The sequence below is a fragment of the Doryrhamphus excisus genome, linkage group LG14 (genome assembly GCF_037039965.1).
Source record: "Doryrhamphus excisus strain RoL-2023G ecotype Guam linkage group LG14, RoL_Dexc_Guam_v1.1, whole genome shotgun sequence".
NCBI lineage: Eukaryota > Metazoa > Chordata > Actinopteri > Syngnathiformes > Syngnathidae > Doryrhamphus > Doryrhamphus excisus.
In genome coordinates, this window is record NC_136370.1 from 19,284,154 (window position 1) to 19,311,103 (window position 26,950).

General features: G+C 44.6%; 5 protein-coding genes across 7 annotated transcripts; 1 reads left to right on the top strand and 4 right to left on the bottom strand.

Moving 5' to 3' along the window:
- Nucleotides 1-1,034: 1,034 nt before the first annotated feature.
- On the bottom strand, nucleotides 1,035-4,277 carry foxa1 (forkhead box A1). The gene is made up of 2 exons (XM_058091178.2): nucleotides 4,061-4,277; nucleotides 1,035-2,426 (listed from the first exon to the last, which is right to left on the bottom strand). The coding sequence occupies exons 1-2, from the start codon at nucleotides 4,121-4,123 to the stop codon at nucleotides 1,347-1,349; spliced, it is 1,143 nt and encodes a 380-aa protein (XP_057947161.2). The 5' UTR covers nucleotides 4,124-4,277; the 3' UTR covers nucleotides 1,035-1,346.
- A 1,286-nt stretch (nucleotides 4,278-5,563) lies between these two features.
- clec14a (C-type lectin domain containing 14A) lies at nucleotides 5,564-9,397 on the bottom strand. Its single transcript, XM_058091106.2, has 2 exons — nucleotides 9,322-9,397; nucleotides 5,564-7,803 (listed from the first exon to the last, which is right to left on the bottom strand). Exon 2 carries the CDS (start codon nucleotides 7,794-7,796, stop codon nucleotides 6,456-6,458), a length of 1,341 nt encoding a protein of 446 aa, XP_057947089.2. The 5' UTR covers nucleotides 7,797-7,803; nucleotides 9,322-9,397; the 3' UTR covers nucleotides 5,564-6,455.
- A 446-nt stretch (nucleotides 9,398-9,843) lies between these two features.
- On the bottom strand, nucleotides 9,844-15,534 carry sec23a (Sec23 homolog A, coat complex II component). 2 transcript variants are annotated; one of them, XM_058091104.2, is made up of 20 exons: nucleotides 15,366-15,534; nucleotides 14,818-15,045; nucleotides 14,693-14,750; nucleotides 14,531-14,617; nucleotides 14,178-14,414; nucleotides 13,479-13,555; nucleotides 13,264-13,408; nucleotides 13,029-13,187; nucleotides 12,820-12,935; nucleotides 12,597-12,720; nucleotides 12,424-12,504; nucleotides 12,272-12,361; nucleotides 12,086-12,192; nucleotides 11,240-11,393; nucleotides 11,006-11,083; nucleotides 10,778-10,939; nucleotides 10,619-10,705; nucleotides 10,385-10,540; nucleotides 10,238-10,303; nucleotides 9,846-10,163 (listed from the first exon to the last, which is right to left on the bottom strand). In XM_058091104.2, exons 2-20 carry the CDS (start codon nucleotides 15,036-15,038, stop codon nucleotides 10,074-10,076), a joined length of 2,295 nt encoding a protein of 764 aa, XP_057947087.2. In that variant the 5' UTR covers nucleotides 15,039-15,045; nucleotides 15,366-15,534; the 3' UTR covers nucleotides 9,846-10,073. The 2 variants fall into 2 exon arrangements, with proteins under 2 accessions (XP_078652112.1, XP_057947087.2); XM_078795986.1 differs by lacking the exon at nucleotides 15,366-15,534 and having other exon boundaries at nucleotides 9,844-10,163; nucleotides 14,818-15,040.
- A 1,783-nt stretch (nucleotides 15,535-17,317) lies between these two features.
- srp54 (signal recognition particle 54) lies at nucleotides 17,318-22,283 on the bottom strand. Of its 2 annotated transcripts, none has more exons than XM_058090179.2 (17): nucleotides 22,155-22,283; nucleotides 21,661-21,727; nucleotides 21,452-21,575; nucleotides 21,279-21,370; nucleotides 21,114-21,198; nucleotides 20,934-21,038; nucleotides 20,740-20,806; nucleotides 20,617-20,674; nucleotides 19,512-19,662; nucleotides 19,289-19,437; nucleotides 19,110-19,210; nucleotides 18,945-19,031; nucleotides 18,239-18,312; nucleotides 18,062-18,170; nucleotides 17,777-17,947; nucleotides 17,613-17,708; nucleotides 17,318-17,536 (listed from the first exon to the last, which is right to left on the bottom strand). In XM_058090179.2, the coding sequence occupies exons 3-17, from the start codon at nucleotides 21,527-21,529 to the stop codon at nucleotides 17,445-17,447; spliced, it is 1,515 nt and encodes a 504-aa protein (XP_057946162.1). In that variant the 5' UTR covers nucleotides 21,530-21,575; nucleotides 21,661-21,727; nucleotides 22,155-22,283; the 3' UTR covers nucleotides 17,318-17,444. The 2 variants fall into 2 exon arrangements, with proteins under 2 accessions (XP_057946162.1, XP_057946160.1); XM_058090177.2 differs by having other exon boundaries at nucleotides 21,452-21,578.
- Nucleotides 22,284-22,592: 309 nt separating this feature from the next.
- lrrc57 (leucine rich repeat containing 57) lies at nucleotides 22,593-26,584 on the top strand. Its single transcript, XM_058090180.2, has 6 exons — nucleotides 22,593-22,735; nucleotides 23,170-23,335; nucleotides 23,996-24,131; nucleotides 24,246-24,514; nucleotides 25,096-25,281; nucleotides 25,549-26,584. Exons 2-6 carry the CDS (start codon nucleotides 23,252-23,254, stop codon nucleotides 25,588-25,590), a joined length of 717 nt encoding a protein of 238 aa, XP_057946163.2. The 5' UTR covers nucleotides 22,593-22,735; nucleotides 23,170-23,251; the 3' UTR covers nucleotides 25,591-26,584.
- The last annotated feature ends 366 nt before the right edge of the window (nucleotides 26,585-26,950 follow it).

Sequence of the window (26,950 nt, forward strand, 5' to 3'; positions counted from 1 at the left end):
TCACTAGCTAACACGAACAAGACCCTCTTGAAGAACTTTATGAAGGACCTAATAAAGAACTTCTTGAGGAAGTGCTTGAATCCCTCCCTGAGGGGCTCTTGGCATGACCTTTGACATTGAGTGGGAGGTTGGGGTTCTTGGTTCTGGTATCGGAACCGAGCTGAGGGTTCACTTTGGACATCATCGCTTTGATGTCACACAAACCTTTCAATGTATGATTGACAGTCCATGTGGTCCATATCATGAAGCAAGTGCGCTCGCCCCGCCCACCACGCCTCCCCCTTTGAATGCCCTCGTGCTCTTATTGTGAAAGGACGTCTTTGCTCTTTTCGTGCGTGTCCACAATGGTGTGATTGTTGTCTTATTGCACGTGATTAATTCCAATCCCCATCAAAAGGCCCCCAGTGACCCCCCCACCCATAGCCCCCCTCCACCGTGCACCCCCCAGGGCTTTCAAAGTCTTTTCCACCAGAAGGTCCATGCCGCCCTTTTTTTCAACAACTGTGGGGGCCTGCAGCCGCCGCCGGTGGAGGACTCGTCCAACCTCGCTCAGACCATATGGTCTGTTTAGAACCCCCCCCGCCCCCTCTTTTATTGGACCGCACACTTGCGGGTTCTTTCAGTCTGCTGATGATATTGTCAAGTTCTCATGGAGATCAACCAAGATCCACTCCAGCTTCTTCTCTCTGGCTTCACGCTTTTCCGTCTGCTGCTTCTCCTGCTTCACTTATGAAGGCCAATTAACTCGTGTCAAGCATGGACCCCCACAACGGTCACGCCGCTAAAGGTTTCAACTGAAAATAATAATACATCATATTAAATGTCAAATCATGAAAATACAACTTTTGAACTATTTCCAATTGATCTTGGGCAATCGAATCGATAATATAGAATCAGAAATAACATTAATAATGAATAAATAGTACAAGAATATATATTAATGTGTGGTTAAAATCAGAAAAACTCAACCGAAGGTGTATTGGGTGTGTTTGTGCAAAAGAAATAGAAATAATAATTTAGTGGTGTAAATCAAATGGAGTATTGATTATAAATGATGAAAAAAAAGAATGAAATGTTTTATTTTGAAAAGCAGAATAAGTTAAAACGTTTTCTTTCTTTACTGGTTTCTGTCATGCACACTATTGATCTTTATTCATCAGGAGGTCATGACCCCTGCAGTCACACCTCTGACCTTTGACCCCAAACATCAACATGATGGAAGCGTGCGCACGGTCGTGCACGTGGAGGTGAATGTTTTTGGAACATGTTTGTGTCCTGTCCAAAAAGTCCCAAACAGGAAGTCCCGTAGTGAGGCGGCATGCGAAGCCTGAAACAGGAAGTCCGGACTAGGAGGTGTTCAGGAGCGCTCTGGGACACGCCCCTTGGTAGTACGACGCCTCCAGCGACTCGACGGTCCTGGCGCTGAGGGCGGGCGCCCCCCCGGTGCCGTAGGGTGAGTACTGCAGGCTCTCGTAGGCCTTGAGGTCCAGTTTGTGGTGCTGCTCTGACGACATGAGGTTGTTGATGGAGAAGGGGTGGTTGAAGGCGTAGTGGGCGTCGCCTTTGAGGTGCATCTGGGCCTCGTGCACGTGCATGTGTGCGTGTGGCGGCAGGCACAAGGACGACAGCAACTGAGAGCCTGACACCTTGGGGTCCGAGCCGGGTAGTACCGCCCGGCTGGACGAGGCCAGCGAGGACGTGTCCGAGAGTCCGGGAGGCTTCAGGGTCTCCCTGCAAGGAGAGGCTCCGCCCCCTCGCTCCTTCCTGCCCTCCGATTGGACCTTCTTGTCACACTTGAAGCGCTTCTGGCGCCGCAGGTAGCAACCGTTTTCAAACATGTTGCCGGAGTCCGGGTGCAGGGTCCAGTAGGAACCCTTCCCGGGTTTGTCGGGCGAGCGCGAGACTTTCACAAAGCAGTCGTTGAAGGACAGCGAGTGGCGGATGGAGTTCTGCCAGCGCTGCTGGTTCTGCCGGTAGTACGGGAACAGGTCCATGATCCACTGGTAGATCTCACTGAGGGTCAGCATCTTGCCGGGCGCCTGCTGGATCGCCATGGTGATGAGTGAGATGTACGAGTACGGCGGCTTGGCGTGCGGATAGCTTCTCCTCAACGCTTTGCCGTCGCGGCCTCGGTTCAGCCCCCCGCCGCCGTACGCCGTACCGGCGTTGATATTCGGACTCGCGCCACCGTACGGATTCAGGGCCAAGGAAGTCTGCTGGGCCGTCGCCGAGCTCACGCACGACGGGCTCAGAGTCCCGCCCATTGCGCCACTGCTGATGCTGCACACGCCCATCCCTGACACGGGGGCGGGGCTTATGCTGGGGCCGCCGTACGGCATATTGAAAGAAGTGGACGCCGTCCCGCCGCCGGACATGTAGCCTGACACCGCACCCATCCCGAGACCCGCCGCCATCGGGGAGTAGACCTGAAAGCACAGGAAGTGACAACCCGTTGAACTCATGGCTTCCTGTGGCAAAGACCGGCTCATTGAATGATCCGCTTCTCAGGTGGTTCTACTGGAAACGCATCATCGTGTTGGCATGGAGGTCAAAGGTGTTGGCATGGAGTCCACATCAGATGAACTCAACTTGTCTTCACGTCACACGTGTTGTGTTCACTGTTTATCCGCCATGTTTACTGTGTGTGTGTGGGGGGGGGGCTTTTGTGCTTCTGTTGCACAAAAGTTATGGATCCAACTCCTGTGATGGTGCCCTCCTGTGGCATCAACTTGAAGTATGGCCTAGGAACTACCCACTGACTACCGCTACTACCTCAATACTAGAACAAGTACTCTCTAAACTTGCTATTAATGAAAACTACAACTACTAACTAAAGACTATAAAATACTATTAATTACAGATTTTATTAATTAAGTAAACCTATAATTAAACTATTATGTAAACCCATAGAAAAACTATTTATTAAGGATGATAAAAACTTTAATACTAACAATGATGAATTCAAAATACAATACTGTTACATGTTAAAACTAGAACTATTAAAGATTATAACAAATATATAAAATTATAATTTAATGATTAAAAGTATTTAGTCCAAATGATCACAGCTATTAATTCGATATTGTAACTCATAAGTCATTACTCTAAGAATGAAAAGATGAGATGACAATAAGACGCACGACGCCTGCCGATGCTGATAATTTACTTTCATTTGTGAATCATTGAAATGAACTTTAACCTCGCACGTACTAACATTTTATACCATTTTCATGGAATCAAACCTGGCTAAAGAGTGATTAATTTACAACTTCTGGAAGGTTTCACGAATTAAAATCACACACAAAGTACACTTTTTGATATTTTTTTCAAACGGATATATGACCGCTAAAAATGTTGTCAAACGTCTGGAAGAAACGAACAGCCTGACGGATTTATTAGTATTTATTAGTATTTATTTCACCTCAATTGGCGTCTACATCATGAAAAAAATACACGTCGCTTTAATGATAATATTCTTCATAATATTCTCCATAATATTCTCTTCCATATATTGTCCCTCAATGAATTGAAATTAAAATACAAATAAGTGGCACGTTTGACGTGTAAAGTAAATAAACAAAAGAAACACGAGAAATGGGCATACATAAATCCAGCAATTGTTATTCTAATGTTTAGCTATTATTATCATTATTTCCGGTATCTTAATAATATTATTATTTTAGATCTTCTTTAATTGAAGCTACTTAATTTGAGGCATTCGATTCCAACGAATTTATGTGTTTAATTTCACATTTAACGCCGAACAAGCATTTTTTTGTTTAGTATTTGGACGCAAATATTTTCTTTTTGATCCTTTTATCGTATTGCAGTTTTATCTGCATTAACTTTATATAATAATTTTAATCACAATATTTATGGTTTGAATCAAATGCAACGAACTTTTTTTTTAATGTTTTAAAGAAATTGTGAACGAACCGTGTGAAGTTAAAAGTTGTGACGAACTTCAAATTAGCGTGGAGCTTTAAAAAGAGCGCAACCGGATGCGGCCCGTTTTGGGGCTTCAACGAGGCGTGAAATGAGCGTGAAAAGGGAGCCTGACCTCCTCGCTGTAGTAACTCCAGTCTGGAGCGTCGTGGCCTTCCATCTTCACCGCGCCCAGCATGCTCTTTCCCGCTCCCGCTGCTGCCGCTGCCGCTGCCGCTGCCGCTGCCGCCGCCGACGCCGCCGCTCCTCCTTCCGGTCCTGGTGCTGCTCCAGGTGCTGGTGCTGGTCGAGGTGAGGCTCGCAGGAGGTGGACAGAGACTCAGTGAGGTGACAGGCTCCTCCTGATGATGATGATGATGATGATGATGATGATGAAGGAGGTTCAAGCCTCCTCCTCCACGTGCCTTCAGTAAACATCCATCCCATAATAGCCCGCAATCAGTATGCGGATCAAAAAGATCCGCTGTGGCGACCCCGTAATCAGGGAAACAAACCGAAAGAAACAAACAAATTATTAATTACATTGGCACTTATAAACGGCAACTTTTATTGATGTTGTAACTCTTATAATAATTACAATAATCATTTATTAGAAATAAAGTCATAACATTGACACGTGTAAACATTAAGCATTATATGCTTATATATATTCATGGTTGTAACACTTTTACTTATAAAAACAGGGTTATTAATTATACTACATTCTACATTAACGTTTATATCTATGGTTAGAACATTACTATTATTTTTACTTATATAATAAAAACATAATTACACCATTGCCACTTTTCACTTTTACTTTTATGTTTACAACATTGCTGTTATTTCTACAATAAAAAACATAATTACAAGATTGTCACTGATAAACATTAACTTTTATTGTTAAAGTAATAACCGTATTATTACTTTTATTTTTGAGGCGACAAACAAGTTTGTGTACATTACTGTCAATCATTTTGTTACCCGATGACGTCACCGCACCCTCAAAGCACCTGAAACCTGACCACGCCCCCTAACCTCCGGTCATGACCTTCACCAATCATACGGGGTGAAGGTTCAGGTGACATGTCGGTGGCGTTCGTGGGCCGCAACCTTGACATGTGACCTCCGGTGCCCACGTCGATCATAGTCACGTGGACTGTGCCACCTGCCGGCGAGCCACCGTCACTGCATCACAACGTCTAACGTTCTAGGTATACCAGTACGTTAGACTAGTATATGCATGATAAAATTATATAACCATGAAAAATGTCTAATACTAACTATCATACTAATAATTGTAATACTATGAAAAATGCTAATTAGTCCGTTATGCTAGTACTTGTAAAAGATATGTGTTATACTATGCATTACAACATATCACATGGTAATATAACTTAACATATACTAATTGTTATACTAATATAGAATATAAGTATAGTATATAGTTAAGATATTATTATTATTATGGTAACCCCCATTAAGAAAATCTTGTTTAACGGCGGTAGCTAATTTCTTTCATTCGTTAGCTTACATTTATTTAACGTCATTTACGCATGCGCACCACGTCAAGCCATACCTCTGTTATGACGGCAGACGGAAGTATATTTCGTGGACTTTCCCCACACACTTACACCAAGTCGAACGCTCCTTTATAACTTTATTCTGACTTCAACACATCAACAGCAGTGGCATTTCAACACCATATATCTATCTCACCGACTCACAAACCATGTCTCTAGTCATCCACAGAACACACTTCCTTATTGTCTCGAGACAGCTCCGGAGATGCATTCATGGACACGCCGAAAATCACAATAAAGTCCTACTCGTGTGCGTATATGCGGTGGAAATAAACACAAAGACAAAGAAAAACAATAAGTGGACGTTCATATCGTTCACTAACGTAACTCTGACCAAAGTCTTACTTGTGTGCGTATGTGCTGTGTAAATAAACAGAAAGACAAAGGAAAACAATAAGGGGACATTGTTATCGTTCATAAACCTAACTCTTACCACGGAAATACGATTTGATGCATTGAGGTGTGCACGGAAACCACAGACACACCCTTCATTTCACATAATTCGGTTAAATAGTGTTGTGCTATTTTCAGGGATTTTCAGACGTGCTATATATTATTTTTTTAGTTTATTTGAAGCTGTTAATTCATACAAATGTATACGTAATTGTGTCCTGTTATTTATCTTTTTGTGCATAAAATACAGAGAAAAATTGACACATAGCTGCATGTGATTAATCAGGATTAATTAAGTGAAACACTGATCTGTGCAAACTGCATTCTACACGTTAAGATGGGTCATTAGCTAAAACTAGCCCCCCCCCAAAAAACTATACATTATAACACAGTTCAATGAACAAATATGAATATTTATTTCGTGTTTTTTAGTTTTCATTATAATTGCCTCCCCCGATTATAACATACATATCAACACATATCATAACAACAAACCTTTTCTTTTTTTTAGTCCTGTGTACATCGGTATGATGCAATCAGTGACCTTTGACCCACTCATGTCGCCATCTTATTCGGAGCGGGGCCTTCTCCGTTCTTATTGTTGCGTCTCCTCAAGCAGCACTTGAGCGTCACCAAGATGGCCGCCACCAGCACCACCAGCAACGCCACGGCCACCAACGTCGGGATGAGGACGCCTGAGAAAGGACCAGCGGCGCCGGTCTCCGTTGGCGCACACTCCGCCGAGTCCTCCAGACTCTGTTGGCCGTCGAGGTCGGTGCACACGCACGTGTACGAGCCCACCGTGTTCACGCACTCGTGCGCGCACCCGTGCGATGCGGCGCACTCATCCACGTCCGTGCACTCACCCGAGGCGTCTTTGAGGAACCCGGGTCCACACGGCACGCACACAGAGCTGAGGTTAGCGGCAGCATGGTTAGACATACGCCAAATGGCGGGCCGACCCCAACAGTGCAAGGCCAGCCGGACCGTGGACCAGCAGTCCACCTGGATCCTGGTGCCGTTGTCAGGGTCCAGACTGAGGAAGCGTGCTCCGGGCACGACGGGCCAGCGACACGGGCGAAGACCAGGTTTGGGTCCTTCCTCGTCGGGTCTTCCCTGATGTGATGGTTCTGTTGGTTCTAGCCCACGTGATGCCGGTCCTGCTTCTTCGGGATCAGTAGGTGCTGGTGCTGGTGGTCCTGGTTCAGCTGTTTCAGGTGCTGACGGTTCCGGTGATTCTGGTTCGGGAGTAGCAGGTTTTGGAGCTTCTGGCTCAGATGTTTCTGGTCCTGATGGTTCAGATGCTACTGGTTCTTCTGGCTCTGCTGCTGAAGGTTCGGATGGTTCTGGTGCTTCAGGTCCACTCAGTTCTGGGTTAGCCGTGGTGTTTGCGTCCCGGAGTCCAGCTCGTCCGGACCCCAGGCGGCAAATGAATGGGTTCCGAGTTCTGCAGCTAAGCGGGACCAGACCCCAGCTGGTCAGACTGGACCCGTCCAAGTGGGTGACGAGCGCTGCACAGCGAACCGACGTGCACGTGTGTTCTGGCTCCTCCTCCCAGTGACTCTCGTGCACGTCTGCACCCCCGTCCGTGGTCCACACGAAGCCTCTGAGCGGCAGTGATGGAACCACACACTGGTTCTTGGCCTTCCTCAGTCCGACCCAGAAAGTCCTTTTGCCGTGTCGTGAATGAGACCTGGACGTGATGTGAAGGAGCTGAGCGAGCTCCTGCTGGGTGGTGAAGGTGGCGAGGTCGTGGGGCTGACATTCCCGCAGGGCTTGCTCGAAGGAGACCTCGGAGCGGTGGACTGTATAAATGGCTTCCGAGTCGGACCCGGCTGACATGGATGCGAGCCAGGCGACGGTACACAGCTGGATCCAGCGGAGCAGCGACGCCATAGTTTGGCTGAGGAACAAAACAAGCGTGTTAGCTTGAAAGGAAACTTTCAAAATAAAACACATTTTCATCCTTCCATCTGTTTTCTACTGCACTATGGTTTGCTAGAGCCTTGGTTAGCTGCCCTGACCGACCATATTTTCCGGGTCAGACACCAAAACTCAGTCAGCTTAATGATTCTGCAGAGCAAACCCTTTGGATGATATGAAGAAGATGCTGAGAAATATTTTTTTTATCATTGCTTAGCTTCAATATCACAATATCTTTTAAAAAGAATACATTCAGAAACTAAAATTGTTGGCCATGCTTAAAAATGCACGTATTTATCTTGTATTCAGTATAAAAAAAATACTACTGTATGTGCTTCTCACTGACACATTTTTTTATTAAATTTAAATTTAATAAAAAAAAAAATTATATTAAGAAAGCAGGAAGTGAACAAATGTAACAGTTACTGATTAAAAATAAAAATGAAAAAATAAAAATAAAAATAAAAATAAAAATAAAAATAAAAATAAAAATAAAAATAAAAATAAAAATAAAAATAAAAATAAAAATAAAAATAAAAATAAAAATAAAAATAAAAATAAAAATAAAAATAAAATAATTAAAAAATTGATAAATAATGAAATTAAACCATTACCATATTGTAAAATATGTGGCTTTCATGTCATAATACAAAAAAAGTACTTTTTTGTATTATGTATTGTGTATTTTTTTAATTTAATAAATACATTTTTCAATTCCAATATTTGTTTCAACTTTTTCTACAATGCCATGCCCATTTCTCAATAGCAAAACTTAATGTGGGGGGGTCTGGTTCTAGTCTTGTATGAAGATGTGATGGATGACGTCATTCACTTTCCACTTCCAACATTTCAATCAATGTCATGACATGTAAAACAATCATGAAGATTCCATCACTTAATTGGTCCAGCAGCAGATTATTAGTTATTTCCTACAATATAGTTTGCCTTACAATAGATTCTTTCTCTTCCATTGAATAAGGACCTCAAACAATGCACAACGATGAGCCAATTCAAGAAACAATACAAGCAGTTGATGTTTGCTAAATACAAGGATGAAGAGTCTTGAACCAGTCATGATGTGCTATATATATCACTATATTGACACGCACTATGGTACCCATTATGGCATTGGATGCTCATATCACCCAGTACTTTGGTACGAGGTACATTATTAAAAAAAATAAAAAATAAACCTTAAACTGTATTATTGAAAGCAGGAAGTGAACAAATGTAACAGTTAGTAATTGTAAAATAAGCTTTGCTTCTTCCTACTCCTTTTGGACATGTGGAAATCGGAACTGATTATGGGATGCATTCAATTGTAATCTGATGCATGTTCAAATGAAATTAAACCATTACCATTACCATTACCATTACATTACCATTACATTACCATTACCATTACCATTACATACAACAACTAGTGTCATAAGTGTCATTGAACTGCTCCAAAAGTCAAGTGTATTGAAAAACAACAAATCAAAGCCATTTCTCTTACCTTCAAACTTCGGAGTTGTGTCAAGTTGTGTTTTTACACAAATTGCTGCTGTCGCCCTCTCATATGCCAGCCCCCCTCCGCCCCCCCCCAAGTCCAGGAAGTGTGTGTGTCTTGATATGGTCACGTTTCCCGCCACTCCTTGTTTCTCAAATCCTACTACCCTCTTTAGTTGCACTTTGGAGTTGAGTCGTATGATTCCATGATTCCTATGATTCTTTCTTCGCTCCTAATGGTTAATATGATTTATGGTTGCTGCCAAATGTATATTTTATATAACAAATCATACACTCATACACACACAGGATAAAGATCAGCGGCTTCCTCGTCTCCAATTCATCTTAATGACATCAAAATATTTCAACTTCCCTGATAAGACGCCTTTTTCTCACCGACATTCTACACACACACACACACACACACACACACACACACACACACACACACACACACACACACTTGTTGGCATGGCGACCCAGATGCTTCCTGTTTCCTGAAGGAAGCGTTTAAAGAATGGCAGGAAGTGGGAGGGATGTACCATAGTGGAGCTTTTGTTGTCATGGAGACAGCTCACATGCTTTTATTTTGGAGTTTTAACAGTTTTGAGTTCTTTGACGATTGCAGTCGTAACCATGGTAACACACACATATATATATATATAGGCCTCGACTCCTAGAAAAACTTTATTGCAACAAAGCACATAAACAAGATGGCCGCAATCAGCCACGTGATGCTTCAAGCGATCACGTGACCCGTCAGGCGGCGCTGGATACGGCCAGCTTCTTCAGGTGGTCCATGAAGACCTGCAGGCTGACGTCATCCGTCAGGATGGGAGCGCCCGACTCCTAAAAAAAAAAAAAAAGACTCAGCAGTCCTCCACACGAGGTCAAAGGTCAAGCTTGACGGTCAGCTGACTCACCTGCCCCCAACCGTACATGTTGTTGTGCGTCTGCGAAGGATTCACTTTGGACAACAGGAAGCGGGCCTGCCATCATCGATATCATCGTCATCGTCACCGCCACCCAGACCATCATGTGTGTGTGTGTGGGGGGGGGGGGGTACCAACCTGGCTGCCGCCATGTTCCGTGTCGATGTATCTCGGCATGGGGAAGCGGGCGTGCAGAAGTTCCTGGGCGTCGTCCACGGGGGCCTGGAGAAGGTTCCTGAAGTTGTCGTACTCGGGCATCTCCTGGTAACCGGCCTTCCTCCACTGGGACACCGTCTATTATCACGCCCCCCGCCCCCCCCACCAAGGTCACATGATCACGTGCACACACCGGACACGGTCAAAGAAACGTACCTCTCCGTGGTAGATGAGGATCTGGAAGAAGGTGTCCATGAGCAGGATGCGATCCGGAAGGATGCTGCTGCTGTCCAGCAACACCGGCTGCAAAGCCATCAAGCCGTCACTCATGATGGTCTCCAGGTGAGACCTTGAAGGTCAAGAGAAGACGCTGACCTCTGGCGGTCCGTTGAAGGAGTACGCGTAGAGCACGGGTTGCACCATGATGAGCGCCTGCGTCAGGTCCTGGCGGTTGAACTGGTGTCGGTAGTAGGAGCTCTCGTCCGGACTGTTGTTAAACACCTGCAGGAAGGGCGAGCGCCTCAGGTGGAACATGAACTGAAAGAAGCACAAACCATCAACGGGAGCTCCGGTGAGACGACGCCGTTCCGTGACGCCACCCACCTGTGGATACAAGGAGAACGTCTCGGAGAACCTGAATGAGTTGGGGTCGTCTTTGTGGTAATCTCCAAACTTCTGACACTGAAGTCAAAAATCACACAAATTAATTCAACCTTCATCCGCCGGTCCTCGTAAACGAGGACGATCCAGGTTCAGAAGTTGCTAGGTCGTCTTGAAAAACGATATTGGCGATCGATCCACACGTGATCAATCAGCAGATGATCAAGGCGTGCTCACCAGTCTGATCAGTTGTCTGTCCAACCATCTCAGGACGTCTGGCCCCTCCTCCGTCTCGGCACGGTACACGGCCAACCTGGCCATCAAGATGGCCGCCGCCTCTTGATCGAAGGATGCGGCGATGCTCTGGATCTGAGTCTGAGCGTCCGCCCAACTAGAAGTCACGTGACATCACAACTCATTAAGCTCCTCGCGCGACTACCAGATGGCGCTAGCTAACATTAGCTCAAATCAGGGGTCTCAAACACGCGGCCCGCGGGCCAAATGTGGCCCGCAGGACACTAGTTTGAGGCCCCCGCCTTGATATGAAAGTTTAATGTTTGATATGGATGCTGTACCCAGAAAAAATGATTACGTTTGATTCATGTTCATGCTAAAGGTTAAATAACTTAATAGTTATCCTCCCTATCCGTGTGGAAGTGGTAAGTTTTTGGCTATTTAAGTTTAAAGGAAATAACTTGAAGGCTACCGTTTAGGTCGCTAGCTCTCTAGTTTGCGAGTTAGCATGTGTCTCAAGACCCTGCAGTTGCGCAATATGTTGTAAATAAAAAGAGTATAAATGTGACTATAGTCGTGTTTTGTCATGTCTACAGGGCTCTAATAATGCTTTGTTCATTTTAATATGAAAAAAATCATTTATCTACCCACCAACTATATGTGCTTTCTTATGTTTTTATTATTATTATTATAATATTTATTTATTACTGATTGATTTTCTTTATTCTTGATTTGTTTATTTATTTTTCATCTTTTTTTGTGTAGAAAAATAAAAATTAAGATATTTGAGAACAGTGGAATGTTTTATCAGAGCTTTTCTTGTAGAAAATCGGAACCGAATCGGCTTACTTCCTGGCGATGGTGGACACTCGGATGCGTCTCTGTCCTGACGAGTGTTGGTACTGAGTGACGAACTGCAGAGCTCCGCGACCTCCTTGAGGGATGGGAGCGTTGTGCTGCATGAACATGAATATGAATATGAACATGAATATGAATATCGTCTTGGACGTTAGCATGACCCCTGGTGTAGCGTACCTGATTGACCACCTCAAAGTACAGCGCCAGGGTGGTGCTGGGGTCCAAAGCGCACATCTTCCACTGACAGGTTCCACCCGTCCCGATCTCCTGCGGCGACACGTCACATCAGCTGTCATCCGGAAAGGTCAAAGGTTAACGGCAACACCTACATTTTCTGACACGCAGGGTCCTTTAGCGTGCAGAGACACGCAGGGTCCGATGGCGCCGGACACTTTGATCTCTCTGGACGTCTGAAAGGCATCACGGCGGCGGTGGTGAACACGAGGGGGGGTGTGGCACGTGTGAAGAGACGAAGCGGGGGGCGTGGCCTCGCTGTTATTACCTTGACCTCCAGTGTGGCGGCAAACGCCATCTTGAAGCAACCCTGAACGTCTTTGGTGAAAACTCTTTGGAAGGTTTGTTTGAACAAGGATGTGTTGAAGGAGTCGGCCATCACCATGTAGCCTCTGCACACGCACACACACACGCACACACACACACACACACACGCACAGTCAAGCTAAATGGGGCTAATTTTATTTACACATGTGTGTTTATGTTGGTACCCTGTGTTGTTCGTGCAGCACTTCATCTCCAGAAGTCCAGTTTGGTCGAGGGCACATGCGTAGATGTCCATTACGTGACCGCTAGCGGACGCCCTGCTAGCCAGCGACTCGTAATGCTAACAGAAAATAAACATACATATGCTAGCTAACAAACCGTGATGGAATGAGGGAGCAATGTTTAGTATTCTTCGGTCGCCATGGAGACTTACCTTGGAGGCTTTCTTCATGAACTTGGCGTTGTCTTTTTCAATGTCATGCCAAGACCTGATGGGGGTCTTCAGCTCATCCCCCACCACCATGCCAGGCCCCTGCGTCGCTGGACCCCCGATGAAGGTCATGATGCGAGCACCCGTGTTGGGGAAGGCGCACTGAGGGGAGGAGCAAAAGGGAAGCGGACTTTTTAGGATACGACAAAACGAACGTACGCCCATTAACGTGACCCACCTCCAGCAAGCCCACGGCGATGGACATGGCGACGCCGAGCGAGCGCAGCGGCCTCTTTCCCTGGGTGACGGGCCAAGAGTCGCGTTGCAGCTCCCCCAAGAGGTCGGTCAGGTTCATGTCCACTTTTTGGATGGGTTGCAAAAATCTGACAAAGGGCCAACATTCAGTCCCAAACATGACGATTGTGGTTCTGTCCAAACATCTCCGGGTGTCACCTGTTGGACTGCGGCTGCTGGGCAGCTTGAGGTCCTCGTCCCTGCGAAGCCACCGGTTTGCTCAGACCCAGCATCTCCTGCAGGAGGAATGTCACAAAGCGTTTGTTTCCTTGTGTCACGACGACATCTGATCCATGTGTGGTGTGCAACTAGGTGTGGAATATAATCAATATTCATATTATATTTGTTTTTCTAAAGTCAGTTACCTATAGTTTTATTTTACTAATGTAAATGTACTTTACAAATGTATGCACCACTCGCCTCATACATTATTAGAGATCTGTAGATATGAAATAACACCCCTACAGTCACCTTTACGCTGCTATTTTTTTTCTTTGCATTGCATTGCACTAAAGTGCAGGCTACGAGATGACTGCAAAGACATAAGAGATGGCCAACAATCGTAGTGTACATCAAGCTACCGAGCTAACTAGTTAGCCTCAAATGTATGTGTGCTAAACTTCCAGAGCATCAAACAGAGTGCGGAAGAAGGAAAAAGTAAGAAGCCAAAAACATACCACTTCCACACTGACTGTGAGGAGAACTTTGCTCACTCTATCATGTCGGACCGCATGTACTGCTCTATCTAAGGTAACATTTAACATTGTACAGTTGTTGTTTTTACGTGTTTTTTTTAATGACGTGGTGGTTAAACATTCCGTTTTGAGCGAACATCAACAACAGTGGCTTAGCGTCTACCTGCAGCTGTTTGGCACTCAGGTCTTTGGTTCCTTTGAAGACGTAGCTCTTGGAGATGCCTTCACAGCCCAGCTCGTGCACATGAACGATGCGCCCGAAGGTGATCAGGCCCACAAGCGCCGTGGGTGGCAGAAGGGACAAGGACATCTGCAGGGACTCCTTCAAAGCCTGGAGGTCCTCGTCCTCCATGCATGTGTCCACCACATAGAGGAAGACCAGCGGCATCTGTGGGCCGCGCTGAGGACGGACAACACAAGTCACTTGGTGCACATTTTGGTCTTCAAGTCCGAAAAGTGGTGAAGGTTCCCTGTGTGAAAAGAACATCACAGTCCAATTGTGGTCGTCTGGCTCACCTGGACCACGTACTCAATGGTGGAGAACTGAGGCAGCAGCTCAGCCGGTTGGTTCACTTCCGAGATTCCGGAGTAGGCTGGCGGGAACTGAATGGAGCATGAAGAGCGTGAGTGAGTGGGGTCATCTGTGCCATGGAGAGTTCACCTGAACGCAACGTGTACCTGGTTCCTCTGGTAGCAGAAGTTACATGCCCAAATTTTGGTGTGGTAGTCCACCTGACTGCAACACAGGTGAGAGGTAATTATGCGACCTCACTTCCTGTTCGCGTTTGTGTAAAGTCACCCACCAAAGTGGATTGAGCACGGCTCGGCAGGTGGCCCGGCTGCACAGAAGCGGTTCATACTGGATGGGCGGGAGATCGGGTCGCTCCTTCAGGGGCGTGAAGAGGGCCGCCACCGGAACCACCATGCGGGTCGCCTCCAGGCGGCTGGATGGCCACACGTTCCAACTGAAGCGCACGCCATCGCGGTCCTCATTCTGAGCAATGTACTCTGTGAAGGTTGCCATGGCAACGCTGGGATGCAAACACACGAGTCTCACCTTATTAGGACGTTGGGTCAGTCCAAGAGCGTGACGTCATATAAATATACACTATATGTGACTTATTAGAATATTTTCATTCATACCCCCCTTTAAAGAGAAGGACACAAGGCTTTTAGAATCTTGTATCAACTGAAGGCGACTAACGTTCAATTCGAATCTGACAAAGTCAACTTGTGCTTTTTTTTAAACTTAGGAATGTTTGACAGGTGAGCAGGCAGCTCGCTGCTAAAAAGGACAACAAACACGTTAACAATAAAAACACGAAACACAACACAAAATAAAAACACTCACCGCCCGCTGCTTGTTGACTGAATGTGTCGCCCGTCTGAGTGTTAGTGTTGAATTAAACTGCCAACGTGTTAAAATGTTAAGAGTGTTAAAGAGCTAGTGGTGTGCTGCCTTGGGTCCCGCCTGCTGACAAGCAAGCAAAACAATATGGCGGTGGCGCCACGTCAAGGCACAGATACAATAAAAAGACAAGAGTGCTCACTCTAAACGCAATTCGGGAGCCCGATCCCCGAGCTGTGTCGACGCAGACAGTTCCGATCCACGCTTCCGTTAAATTCGTTGAATTCTGCCTCCTGAACAGCAACAAGAAAATGTAAAGTTAAATCCAAGCCCCGTTTGTGTTATATTGACATTTCCTCGCTGTGAAAGCGGTACATTAACGGTAGGTCCAAGTGACACATCGTGTCTGCACAAAGATCTTTGAGTCACAAAGCTTTCTGAGCAATGACATGGCTTGAAAAGATCAGTTTTTAATAAACATTAGATGTCTCTTCCATGTATAATGTTGTATTTTGTGTCAAAGACAAATAAGCATTTGAAAATTGAACAAAATGTATAAAAATGCCTTTTAAAGCTCCTTCTGTGTTTATAACTCAACAGAGATCCATTTTAATAATAATTGCATAATTTTGTGGATTGTGTGCAAAATGTATGAACAATTTAATAGATACTATAGAATAATGAATATACATGTTTAATGTTTATCATAAAAACAAACAGTAAAATATCACACATACATGTTTGTTATGGATATTATATTACAATGTCAACTTGATGCTTAAAAAGTGACAAAATACCAACTAAAATATTATATTTATAAACATATCCTTTCTGGATAACAGAGGACATGTCATGGGGTAAAGGTCTTATATTAAAAAAGCTATTTTCCTGCCAAACATAAAATAGCCTAATCAGGTAAAACATAACTCAGTCTACATGACATCAATGATGGATTTCTCATGGAAAAGCATTTTTTATATAATAATAATAATAATAATAAAACAACCATTTTTTAAATTATATAGGACATGACACAGAGATGACAGAAAAGGTTCAAATATCAGAATGTCAAGAGACTCGCTGACCTTTCAGCCAGTTTTCTTCTTGAAATGACTGTAGCTGGTCACATGACTAGACAAATGCTTTATGGGTAATACTGAATGTCTGTTACTAGCACAAAATGTTAATTGGTTGTTACCATATACTTAAGTTATTTTTTTTAACATTTTATCAAAACGTATAAAGATTTCAAGCCTGGATGTTACTCAGGAATGACATTTTGGTACTTTTGTGCACCATTGCTTCTTAAATGTACATTTATTACAATATATATATATATATATATATATATATATGTACACAGTACAAGTAAAGAGTGAGTTGAGTAATAAAATGTAGTGTTTTAAAATGTTTATTTATTTATTTTTACACTGTTTGTTTTGGACACCGACATCGAGACTTGTCTTGTCCTTGACCCACCCATCCATTTATTCATTTTCCGGACCGTCACAGGTATGCTGGAGTCTATCCCAGCTGATGGGGTACACCCTGAACGGGTGGTTTTTGACCAATACATTAAATATTGTTTTTAAAATGTATATATTACAACAGAAATACATAGCAATGTAGTAGAAAGTGTTAAAATCACAAAGACTAATTATACACCTTTTAGTATTATGTTATAAAGTTTTATTATAAAGATTTATTATACAGCACGCCTTTCCTGTGTATGTGATGTGTTTAATGGAAGCGTGTGCCATGGTTATTCATCATCCCACAATCAAGTGCAGAGAAAAGTCTGAAGTCTAAAGCGAAGCAGACAGTACTCTATCTCACCTGAAGGGGGCGCAAGTGTAAATGACTGACTAGAATAAAATCTTCAGAGCCTGGTTGCTCTCGGCACCGGTGGTGTTTTGGGCTGATGATTCTTTGAAAAATAACCACATCAGCGTAAATTGACAGTTTTAAAATAGAGCAAAAGAAAGATTTATTTGGCGTCTGGTCCAATCAGGACTAAACAAACTCATCAGCTAAACGAGGTCCAAAAAAAAAAGTCCAGATTGAAGAATCCAGCTTTGTGTGTCACATGTTGTTGAATCCCATCATGCCTTTCATGTTTCCTGCCGCGCCTTGCTGGAACTGACGCATCATGGACTGAAGTCCCGCCATGCCACCTGCACACGTACGGACACGGTCAGCCCCCCCGTCCCCAGCACGTGTAAGTCATGTGACGTGTGGGCGGCGTCTTACCCATGTGGTGGAGCACCCGTGGGTCCATCATTTTGGCCATCTGCTGGTTGAGTTTTGCCATCTGAGACGGGTTGACGTTCTTGGACATGTCTCCTCCTGAGACACAACACACGTGTCAGCGCGCTGCTGAACATGGCCGACAAGACAACGTCACGCCACATTACCTTTGAAGAGGCCTTTGATCCCGCCCATCTTCTTCACCATCTGAGCAAACTTGGTGTATTGGGTCAAAAGTTCTTGGACGTCCCGAGTGGCCACACCCGCCCCACGAGCCACACGCTGAATTCTGTTGGGCTGCTTGCTGAACAGCTTGGCTCCATCCTTACTGTCCAACTCTACCGGTACACACAAGTCACGGGCGAGTGTGTTACCGTGTGTTACCGTGTGTTACCGTGTGTTACCGTGTGTTACCGTGTGTTACCGTGTGTGCGGGTGCGTGCGCGTTTTACCTTGGTCGTTCATGCTGTCCATGATGGTCATCAGTTTCTTTAGTCTGGCCATCGATTCTTGCTCATTTCCTTTACTCATGAAGTCTGTTCCAAAGCCTGGAATCATACCCTACACACACACACACATGATTGGAGAGCCGCCTTAAGGGTGTTCAGCGGTTACGAGAGCGTGTTTACCATGATCTGTCCGAAAGGTCCCATCTTCATGATGTTCTGGAACTGTTCATACATGTCTCTGAGTGTGAACTGACCTGAGGGTCAGAAGTTAGAGGTCAGCCCCGTGTTGGCATCAAATGGTGGATAAGAGGTTAAGGTTGGTGTTCATTACGGTTAGGGATGGCCTAGCGCAGGGGTCAGCAACCTGCGGCTCCAGAGCCGCATGTGGCTCTTCAGCCTCTTTATTGTGGCTCCCTTTGCGATGCTTGAATATTTTTAACACCCGAGTGGGGAAAATGCACGTCTTTTGTAATGAGTTTTAAAAAATCCAACTTTGTCTGAGACCATGAATGCATCCTGAGTGAGTTCTGACTGCTATCCAGTTCAGTACATGAAGAAAAACAAGTAATACTTACCTACAAATCTAAAAAATAAATTCGAGATAATTTAAAAACAGCGGCATGGGAACTTGTTTTTACGTTTACAGTAGTTTACACATACATTTATGTAAGTTTATCTCCAAAACTAGCAAGAGTACTCCAACTCGTCTTTTCTTATCTGAACTACTTTGATACCCCCAAATTCCCTCCAATGTTGTTTTAAACATACTATATGTTTTGCGGCTCCAGCCTATTTTTCTTCAGTGGGCATTGGGTAAAATGGCTCTTTTCATAGTAAAGGTTGCCGACCCCTGGCCTAGCGTGATAATGGAGACATGTTTTCATACCATGTTTCAGCTTGTCAATCAGCTCCTCGTTGTCGTCCAACTTGAGCTCGTTGACGCGGTCGATCAAGCCCTCGATGTCGCCCATGCCTGACGTGAAGAAAGAGTCAGCGAGCGCTTTCCTTCTTTTAAGCGGCCCCCCGACTAGAAGGTGTCACGGCAGCGTACCGAGTAGTTTGCTGATGAACGGCTGCGTCTTGAAGGGCTCAAAGTCGTCGATGTGTTCGCCCGTTCCGATGAAGATGATGGGACTCCTGGTGGCTGCCACCCTGACAGGAAACCACGCCAGCGAGTTAGACAGACACGAACCAATCCATCGTCGCAAAAGACAAAAAGCGCAGCCTTACGCGCTCAAGGCTCCGCCTCCTTTGGCGTGTCCGTCCAGTTTGGTGATGATGACCGACGCCACATCCACTTTATCTTTGAAGGCTTTGGCCTGCGACTCGCAGGCCTGACCGATGGATGCGTCCATCACGTACACAATGTTGTCTGGTTGCTACGGCAACAGGTGGAGACATCCCTGAGACTGTTTCAAGGCTGATGAGCGCAGTGATGCGTTCAGGTACTCACCACAGCATTGGAGACTTGCAGCATCTCCTCAAACAGCGAGTCTTCCTGTTTGTGTCTTCCGCTCGTGTCCACGATGATGATCTCAAAATTCTCTCCTTTGAACTTCTCCACCCCCTCTGATGCAATCACCACCGGATCCATTTCTGTGTAACTGAACGCAGCACACCGCGTCACCGCGTCACCGCGTGGCGGGAGCCTCAATGCAATATGCATGACCATGTGGCGGGAACCTCAACGTAACATGCGCGTCTAAACACGGAGAACCTGAACATAGCATGTGTAATTATACAGCAGGAACCCAAACGCAGCATACGGGACAAAACCCGGGGAACCCGAATTACGGCTGAAGAATTTTAGGATGAAATGTAATTGTGATTTTTCTTGAAGATATTGGGATTTCGGGCTGCACGGCGGTCGAGTGGTTAGCACGCAGACCTCACAGCGAGGAGGCCAGCTGGTGACGACCATCGTGAGGATAAGCGGTAGAAAATGAATGAACATTATTCCAACAGTAAAATATGGTGGTGGTAGTGTGATGACTGGGACTGTTTTGCTGCATCAGGACCTGGAAGACTCACTGTGATAAATGGAACCATGAATTATTGTTAAACTGTTCATAAATATGGGCTGCACGGCGGACGAGTGGTTAGCGCGCAGACCTCACAGCTACGAGACCAGGGTTCAATTCCACCCTCGGCCATCTCTGTGTGGAGTTTGCATGTTCTCCCCGTGCATGCGTGGGTTTTCTCCGGGTACTCCAGTTTCCTCCCACATTCCAAAAACATGCTAGGTTAATTGGCCACAGGTATGAATGTGAGTGTGAATGGTTGTTTGTCTATATGTGCCCTGTGATTGGCTGGCCACCGGTCCAGGGTGGACGCCGCTGCCTGTAAGGTTTGTTTTAGTAACGTGACTGCAGATCGACCGCCTCCTCGGCATCCTTTCGACTTCTGGTCAAAAGCTAAAAACATCTTTCACCGTGACATCAAATTGATTGAAACTGCAATTTCCATTAGAAAACATAACCCGTTTAACCCCAACCTGAACACAGCACACGTGACTAGACACGGGGAACCCGAATGCAACACGTAGCAGTTAGACTAACCTGCCGTAGAAGGGGATTCTGGCCTTGGTGGCGTTCTGCTTGAGCTGATCGAAGGCACCTGCAGAGGCGATGAGTTAGCATCACAAGCGGGGTCGCTGTCATTTTGTGGTGTGGCGCATTTACCAGCTCTGAAGGTGTCGGCGCAGATCAGGCAGGTCTTCCAGCCTTTTCTCTGGTAGAAATACGCCAGCTGCATGACAGACATCAATCACTGTTAGGAGGCGGGACTACAGGGATATTCTTGTAAGTGTTTGATGCTTGATGATGTGGAGAGTATTAGTAGAATAATTAAACAGCAGGGGGTTGGACAAGGTCACCTTTGAGCAGGTTGTGGTTTTGCCGCTCCCCTGCAGGCCAACAAACATGATGACGTTATTCTTTCCTTTGGCGGGAGTCCATGCCTTCACGCCGGGATCCACCAACTGGGGTGACAAAAAAACAACATGTTTAAATTCTCATTCTCATGAGGATTTTCTTGAGCTGGTTCCAGATCTGACCTTAACAAGCTCCTTGAAGACGGCGTGCTGGATCATCCTCCTCTTGTTCAGACCGGATGCCATCTCCTCCAGGTCTATAGCCGCCCTAACAGGGACAAGCAGAGTGCAAGCTTGAAGCAGCAGGAAGACATCTGGAGGTCATCCAGCTTCTCCACATGGACTCACTTGACGTTCTCTCTCAGCTGTTTGACCAGCTTGATGTTGACGTCGGCCTCCAGCAGGGCGGCACAAACCTCCTTCAACATGGCGTTCAGAACCTGAATAAAAAGGGCACTCTTGTTAAGACTTCCTGGTGAAAGAGGAAGACCGCATCACCTGGAGAGGATGTGTTGTGTTACCTCCTCATTGATGATGGTGGCATTGCTGAGTGACCTCAGCGCCGAGGTGATCTTGCGGCCTAAATCTGCTAACACCATGATGGCGTGTGAGGCTCCACGCACGTACGACTGTAGTCCACTTCCACTGCTGAGGAGACACACGCTCATTTTCATTATTTGGAACACCATTATTTGTGTAAACCAAGTCATGAATTGGGACTGATACTCACATGTGGGTGGTGGTGACCCCCGTCTGCGCGAGTCAGCTTTACAGATGACAGTTAGAGCGCTTCCTGTCTGGAAAATATGACAATAGTGTCACTATGGTAAGAGCAGTACTAATTAGAACGAGTCCAATGTTGACATAGATGGGTGGCCGTCTTTATCGATGCAGTGCGCATGCCCAGTGACGCACCTCTTCCGGATGTGTTTGTTTTTACATGTTGAGGTTTTTTTTTTGTAAATACACGACGTGGAACAGACGTACCTTCTAGCGGCCACAAATATTGATATTGATAATGATTAGCAACATATATGTGCTAAGTAAATAAATCTTGAGTATTTATAAACAACACCTAACCATGCTAACCTTTGCCGTGATCTGATTTGATGTATGTTTTGCTAAAAAGCAATCAAACTGAAAATTCATGTATCTTAGTATAAACACAATAGTCCGAGCGTTTAATTAAGGCGAATTAAAAACACACAACATGATTACACTCACCGACTCTTCGCGAGTTCAGTTCACGTCGCAGCTGCTAGCTCAGACCTGCCGTCATCAATCCACTCAGCCGGAAGTTACATTCTTCTTCTGTTGCAGTTTTTTCTTCTTCGTTGATAATAATACGGCACTGGGTCGCCATCTACCGGTTACATGAAAATAACGGTGCGCTCTGGGTGGCTGGTGTGAAAGTGAACGGATCACGACAATCCGATCACTTGTCAGTCACAGGACGCAGTACACTATAATCATCATCGTCGTCAGTAACATATTAATGAATGTATTATTATTATCAGTAAATGAACTATGAATATAATAAATAAAATAAATAAAATTGCATTAGATAAAGGTATTCGTATTAAATAAAGATATGAACCAAAATATGAATCAAAGTAATCCCCAGAGAATGGAACCTGATTGCTCGATGACGTTTTCCCTTGCCGTAAACCACTGTGACGTCACTTCCGGGTATTTTGTTTGTTGACAACTCCTGGGCGGCTGCGCTTATCTGAGCTTATTTTTAAAAACCGTATCACCGCATTGGAGTGGCGTTTTCCCACCAAGAACATCACAAGTTTCGTAGTGTAAGTGAGACAAGCAGCTAGCGCGTCTTGAACGGAGGTACCACTTGCTAACATGCTAGCATGCTAACGGATGTGCTAATGGTAGCTCGGCTTCCACCGGAGACGAGGCTAACTCGTTAAAAGTGGACCAAACATCGGTGTAGAATGCTTCCAGTTCATAGACACACGACTCGTTGCCCATTTTTACCTTTGTAATAATGACGAATGCTGATGAATAATGAGCAAGATAACATGCAGGCTACTATTCGCTAACTATTCGCCCGTTCCTTCCCAGCCGGAGGTTGAAGTCATTGACACTCAGCAGCAAAGCGGCATGATGTCATGGCACGACTGAACTTCACGACTCATTCTATGCATTGCGTGATCTTTTTACTAACTTCTGTTGACTTGTCAAAAAAAAAACTAAAAAAAATACTGCTTTCCGTCATCTACAGGACAGCCAATTGATGACCGATAAACATTGATTAAGATCCAGCAGCATTTTGAAGTGTCAGAGAATTTGGATTTCCAGTCCAGATGGGGAACAGCGCTCTCAAGTCTCACCTGGAAACATCCCAAAAGACGGGAGTGTTCCAAATGACTGGACGAGGCATTCAGGAGGTGAGAGCTTAACAAGGACATTTCCATCATCAATAGGGGTGTCATGACACGCTCAGCTCCAAGATATTGATATTGATATCCGAGACACCATATTGGAATGGGATGAGATGATATGTTAACATTACTTTGAAGAAAACTCCAATGACAAATATAGGACTGGACAAACAGTCACAAAACAATGCAGGTACATTTTGAAACGTTTTATAACTTTGCATGTATGACCTAAGCATGAAGCTTGTAACATTTTCATCTTTTCTCAAATTGAAGCAAAAGCTAAACATTTACAAAGTTAAAATAATAACAGTAGTTTTGATTTAGCTTTGTTTATGGTAAAAGAACTACAGTTCTTTAGTGTGGTACGCTCATATCACGTTTTTGATTGAAGTAATATGCACTGATAGATTTCTGTTTACTATATGTTCTAAAAAAGGGAACGTATATGCTACGTTCATATGCTATCACTGACTCGCCAAACTTAAATTTCTAATAATAGCATGATCACGAACACAACCAATGTTAGCTAATAATGTGTTTTATCCTGGAGAAGATTTCCAAAACAACCAGTCGGGAATTAAACACACAACTCTTCATTGGTTTTAATGCGGCTCATTGCTGATGTAAAAGCTCATGGGTTTTTATCTGGGTCTTTGTGGCCTTCAGTTTCCTGAGGAGCTGCAGCGGCTCAGCTCCAACCTGAGAACTATGGACCTGTCAGACAACAAGCTGGAATCGCTTCCCCCTTTTATCGGAAACTTTGCACAGCTCAGAAGTTTGACGCTCAACTCCAACAGGATTGGTCAGTAGGAACTGTTTTCCTCATTTAGACGTTGGCGCCACGGTCCACGTCATGGTCCACGTCATGGTCCACATCATGGTCCACGTGGTGATCATGTTGGTCGTTTGTATCCAGGCAGCCTTCCCACGGAGATTGGGAATCTGAAGAAACTGGAGACGCTGAGTGCCAGCTCCAACCGGATCCAGCAGCTGCCTCCAACCCTGGACCGCCTCAAGGCCCTGCGAACCCTCATTCTGGCAGGGAACCGCATCTCAGAGTTCCCGTCCGGACTGGGGTCCTTGAGACAGCTGGACATGCTGGATTTGTCCCGCAACCAGATTCAGAGCGTCCCGGCAGATGTGTCGGAGTTGCAGGCCATCGAGATCAACCTCAACCAGAACCAGGTACCAGAACCAAGATCAACACAAATTAGTCAAATCTAAACGAGGTACGACCCAATCAAATGGAACCACTTTACCACTGTAATAATTAGTTCAGAGCTGGTATTGAATCGGAGCGAACTGACTTGAAACCGGTTTCACTTCCAATTGTGGAGTCATGTCATTATGTCTCCAATCGACAAATAACCACAGTAATTATACAATAATATAACAATTACATTTTATATAATTATACTATAATATAATGATAATACTTATTATAATTGTACAATAATATAGTTACTGTATATTATTATAATATATTGCTTACATTTTAGTAAAATATATTTCAATATAATTTCAGTCATTCCTTGTTTATCGCAGTTCATCGTGATAAGTGAATTTAGTATTAATGAATTTATATCCATCCATCCATCCAATAATATAATAATATATAATTTAGCGCCATTTCAAAGGGGTACTTTTCTTCAAATGAATGTCTTGTTCTCGTGTGGCGTCATGAGCTGGGTGTCTTGCGACACCCCCGTAGTGGAGACTGATTGAGTGAGTGATTGATTGGAAGCAAAGTGGTGATTGTCTTTCAGATTTCAATTCTATCAGCAGAAGTGTCGCGATGCCCCCGTCTGAAAGTTCTGCGAGTGGAGGAGAACTGTCTGGACTTGGCTTCCATCCCTCTGTCCATCCTGGGCGAGTCTCAGGTGTCTCTCTTCTCGGTGGAGGGAAACCTGTTTGAGGTGAAGAGCCTCAGAGACCTGGATGGATACGATAAGGTGAGGGACTGGGGTCCTGGTGGGCCAGGGTAGTCTATCCACACCAACATGGCCTTGTGTGGGTAAGCATATCCACATAACATTTTAGTTGAAATTAATTTAATGAAATGCAACATTTAAGTTTGACAAAAAAATAAGAAATCAGGAAGGGGGCAAACACTTTTTCACACTACTGCTTATCATGAAGTGGATTGGTTGGCTGCCACCCGGTCAGAGCCAATCAGACAGCAGGAAAGCCAACATGACTGTAATGTCTTCCCTCCTCAGTACATGGAGCGTTTCACCGCCACCAAGAAGAAGTTTGCCTGAAAGCGGCCTCCTCCTCCTCCTCTTATACTGCTGCCATGTGACACAAATGGGCGGGGCATTCCTGGGCACAGACAGTCAGGAAGTAGTGGAAGGACGGCTGAGATCATTCCAATGTTTTTCCCACGGAACCGATGACCAGATGCTTTACGACAGGAAACACTTTGTAGACGCGTGTGGTGCTCCGAGTGACTTTTGTCATTTGGAGAACACAAGAAGTTGCCATGACGACGTATTTGCTAGTCTGATGCATTTGTTAGCAGGAAGTGAGTAAAAACTGGAAGTGAAACAGGTAGTTATTAGACACTTCCTGTGGAAGATGATGTAAGAACGTGATGTTAAATGTTGGGAATGGAGGTAAGCCCCTCCCTCATACTCATTTGCATAATGATTAATAAGTCACATCAATGTTAGCTTTCATCACCGCTGTTAAGTTAGTCCTGCTTCCGGTTACTTTGTCATGACACTAATTAATTGCGAAATAAAATCCTACCTCTGAGTAAGTACTGAACCAACGCGCGATATTTAGTCAACTGTATTAATATTGCTGGATGCAACACACCATGCACACTCATTCAATTGGAGCAAATCATTTCAATGGCATGCACCGTTATTTGCATTAATCTGACAACCATATGTTGTGTTTATTCATTGCGTGTCCCCGACGAGTCAACCGGACGGGACAAGGATTGCCTGGAGGTCGTATGGTTGCAACCAAAGACGTGACAATGCATGTCGTAGAGCGTATGGAGCGTGTGCAATGGAACAGAAGGTCTGCTATGTTAAGGAAGCCATTTGGGTGGTGCTAGCATCATGACAGTTTACAATGTATTTGCATGCTCTAAGCGCATTTAATTATGTGCAGTGAGTGCACTTTGATGAAATGAAGGATTGTTATTTATAGTGGATATATACAAAATTTGTAATAATCAATTTTCTGTACAATATGACCTACATGTAGATGTCAATAAAAACCCGAGCAGCAGTGTGAATGAAACGTTTTCCTTTATCTTTTTTTAACTTAAAAAAAATTCATACATTTCAAAACCAAAAATGTTCATAAACACAACTGTTGCATGAACTTGACTGCTTGCAGCTCATAAACATAACTGCCATCATATAGTGTGCCAAATTATTCACATACATAGTTGAATACAACTACTGGCAATTTGGGAATGCATGCAAAAAATATCACATTTTATCAATGCCATTAACTATTTTCTGTTCTTCCATTTCAATTGAATCTGTACTTTTCATCACGTACTATCTATATAGCCAAATTATTTAGCCAATTATGTATTAAATGAAGGTTGCATAAAGCAGCATGAATATATATTTTGTGGAACTACAATTTGAATGTGCA

Bases quoted from the DNA above. Each gene is read 5' to 3' on its own strand.
- sec23a (XM_078795986.1), bottom strand. From the start codon at position 15,038: ATGGCAACCTTCACAGAGTACATTGCTCAGAATGAGGACCGCGATGGC. The intron at 12,193-12,271 runs GTACGCTACACC...ATGTTCATGCAG, and splicing joins ACTTTGAGGTGGTCAATCAG to CACAACGCTCCCATCCCTCA. The intron at 10,940-11,005 runs GTGGGTGGCGTC...TGCTTCTTTCAG, and splicing joins CGTTCTCCTTGTATCCACAG to TTCATGTTCCACCTGAGGCG.
- foxa1 (XM_058091178.2), bottom strand. From the start codon at position 4,123: ATGCTGGGCGCGGTGAAGATGGAAGGCCACGACGCTCCAGACTGGAGT. The intron at 2,427-4,060 runs GTCAGGCTCCCT...CTGTGCTTTCAG, and splicing joins GGAGTTACTACAGCGAGGAG to GTCTACTCCCCGATGGCGGC.
- srp54 (XM_058090179.2), bottom strand. From the start codon at position 21,529: ATGGTGTTAGCAGATTTAGGCCGCAAGATCACCTCGGCGCTGAGGTCA. The intron at 20,807-20,933 runs GTGACCTTGTCC...TCTGTCATGCAG, and splicing joins AAACCACAACCTGCTCAAAG to CTGGCGTATTTCTACCAGAG. The intron at 19,663-20,616 runs GTTAGTCTAACT...TGCTGCGTTCAG, and splicing joins AGAATCCCCTTCTACGGCAG to TTACACAGAAATGGATCCGG.
- lrrc57 (XM_058090180.2), top strand. From the start codon at position 23,252: ATGGGGAACAGCGCTCTCAAGTCTCACCTGGAAACATCCCAAAAGACG. The intron at 23,336-23,995 runs GTGAGAGCTTAA...TGTGGCCTTCAG, and splicing joins CTGGACGAGGCATTCAGGAG to TTTCCTGAGGAGCTGCAGCG. The intron at 24,515-25,095 runs GTACCAGAACCA...ATTGTCTTTCAG, and splicing joins TCAACCTCAACCAGAACCAG to ATTTCAATTCTATCAGCAGA.
- clec14a (XM_058091106.2), bottom strand. From the start codon at position 7,796: ATGGCGTCGCTGCTCCGCTGGATCCAGCTGTGTACCGTCGCCTGGCTC.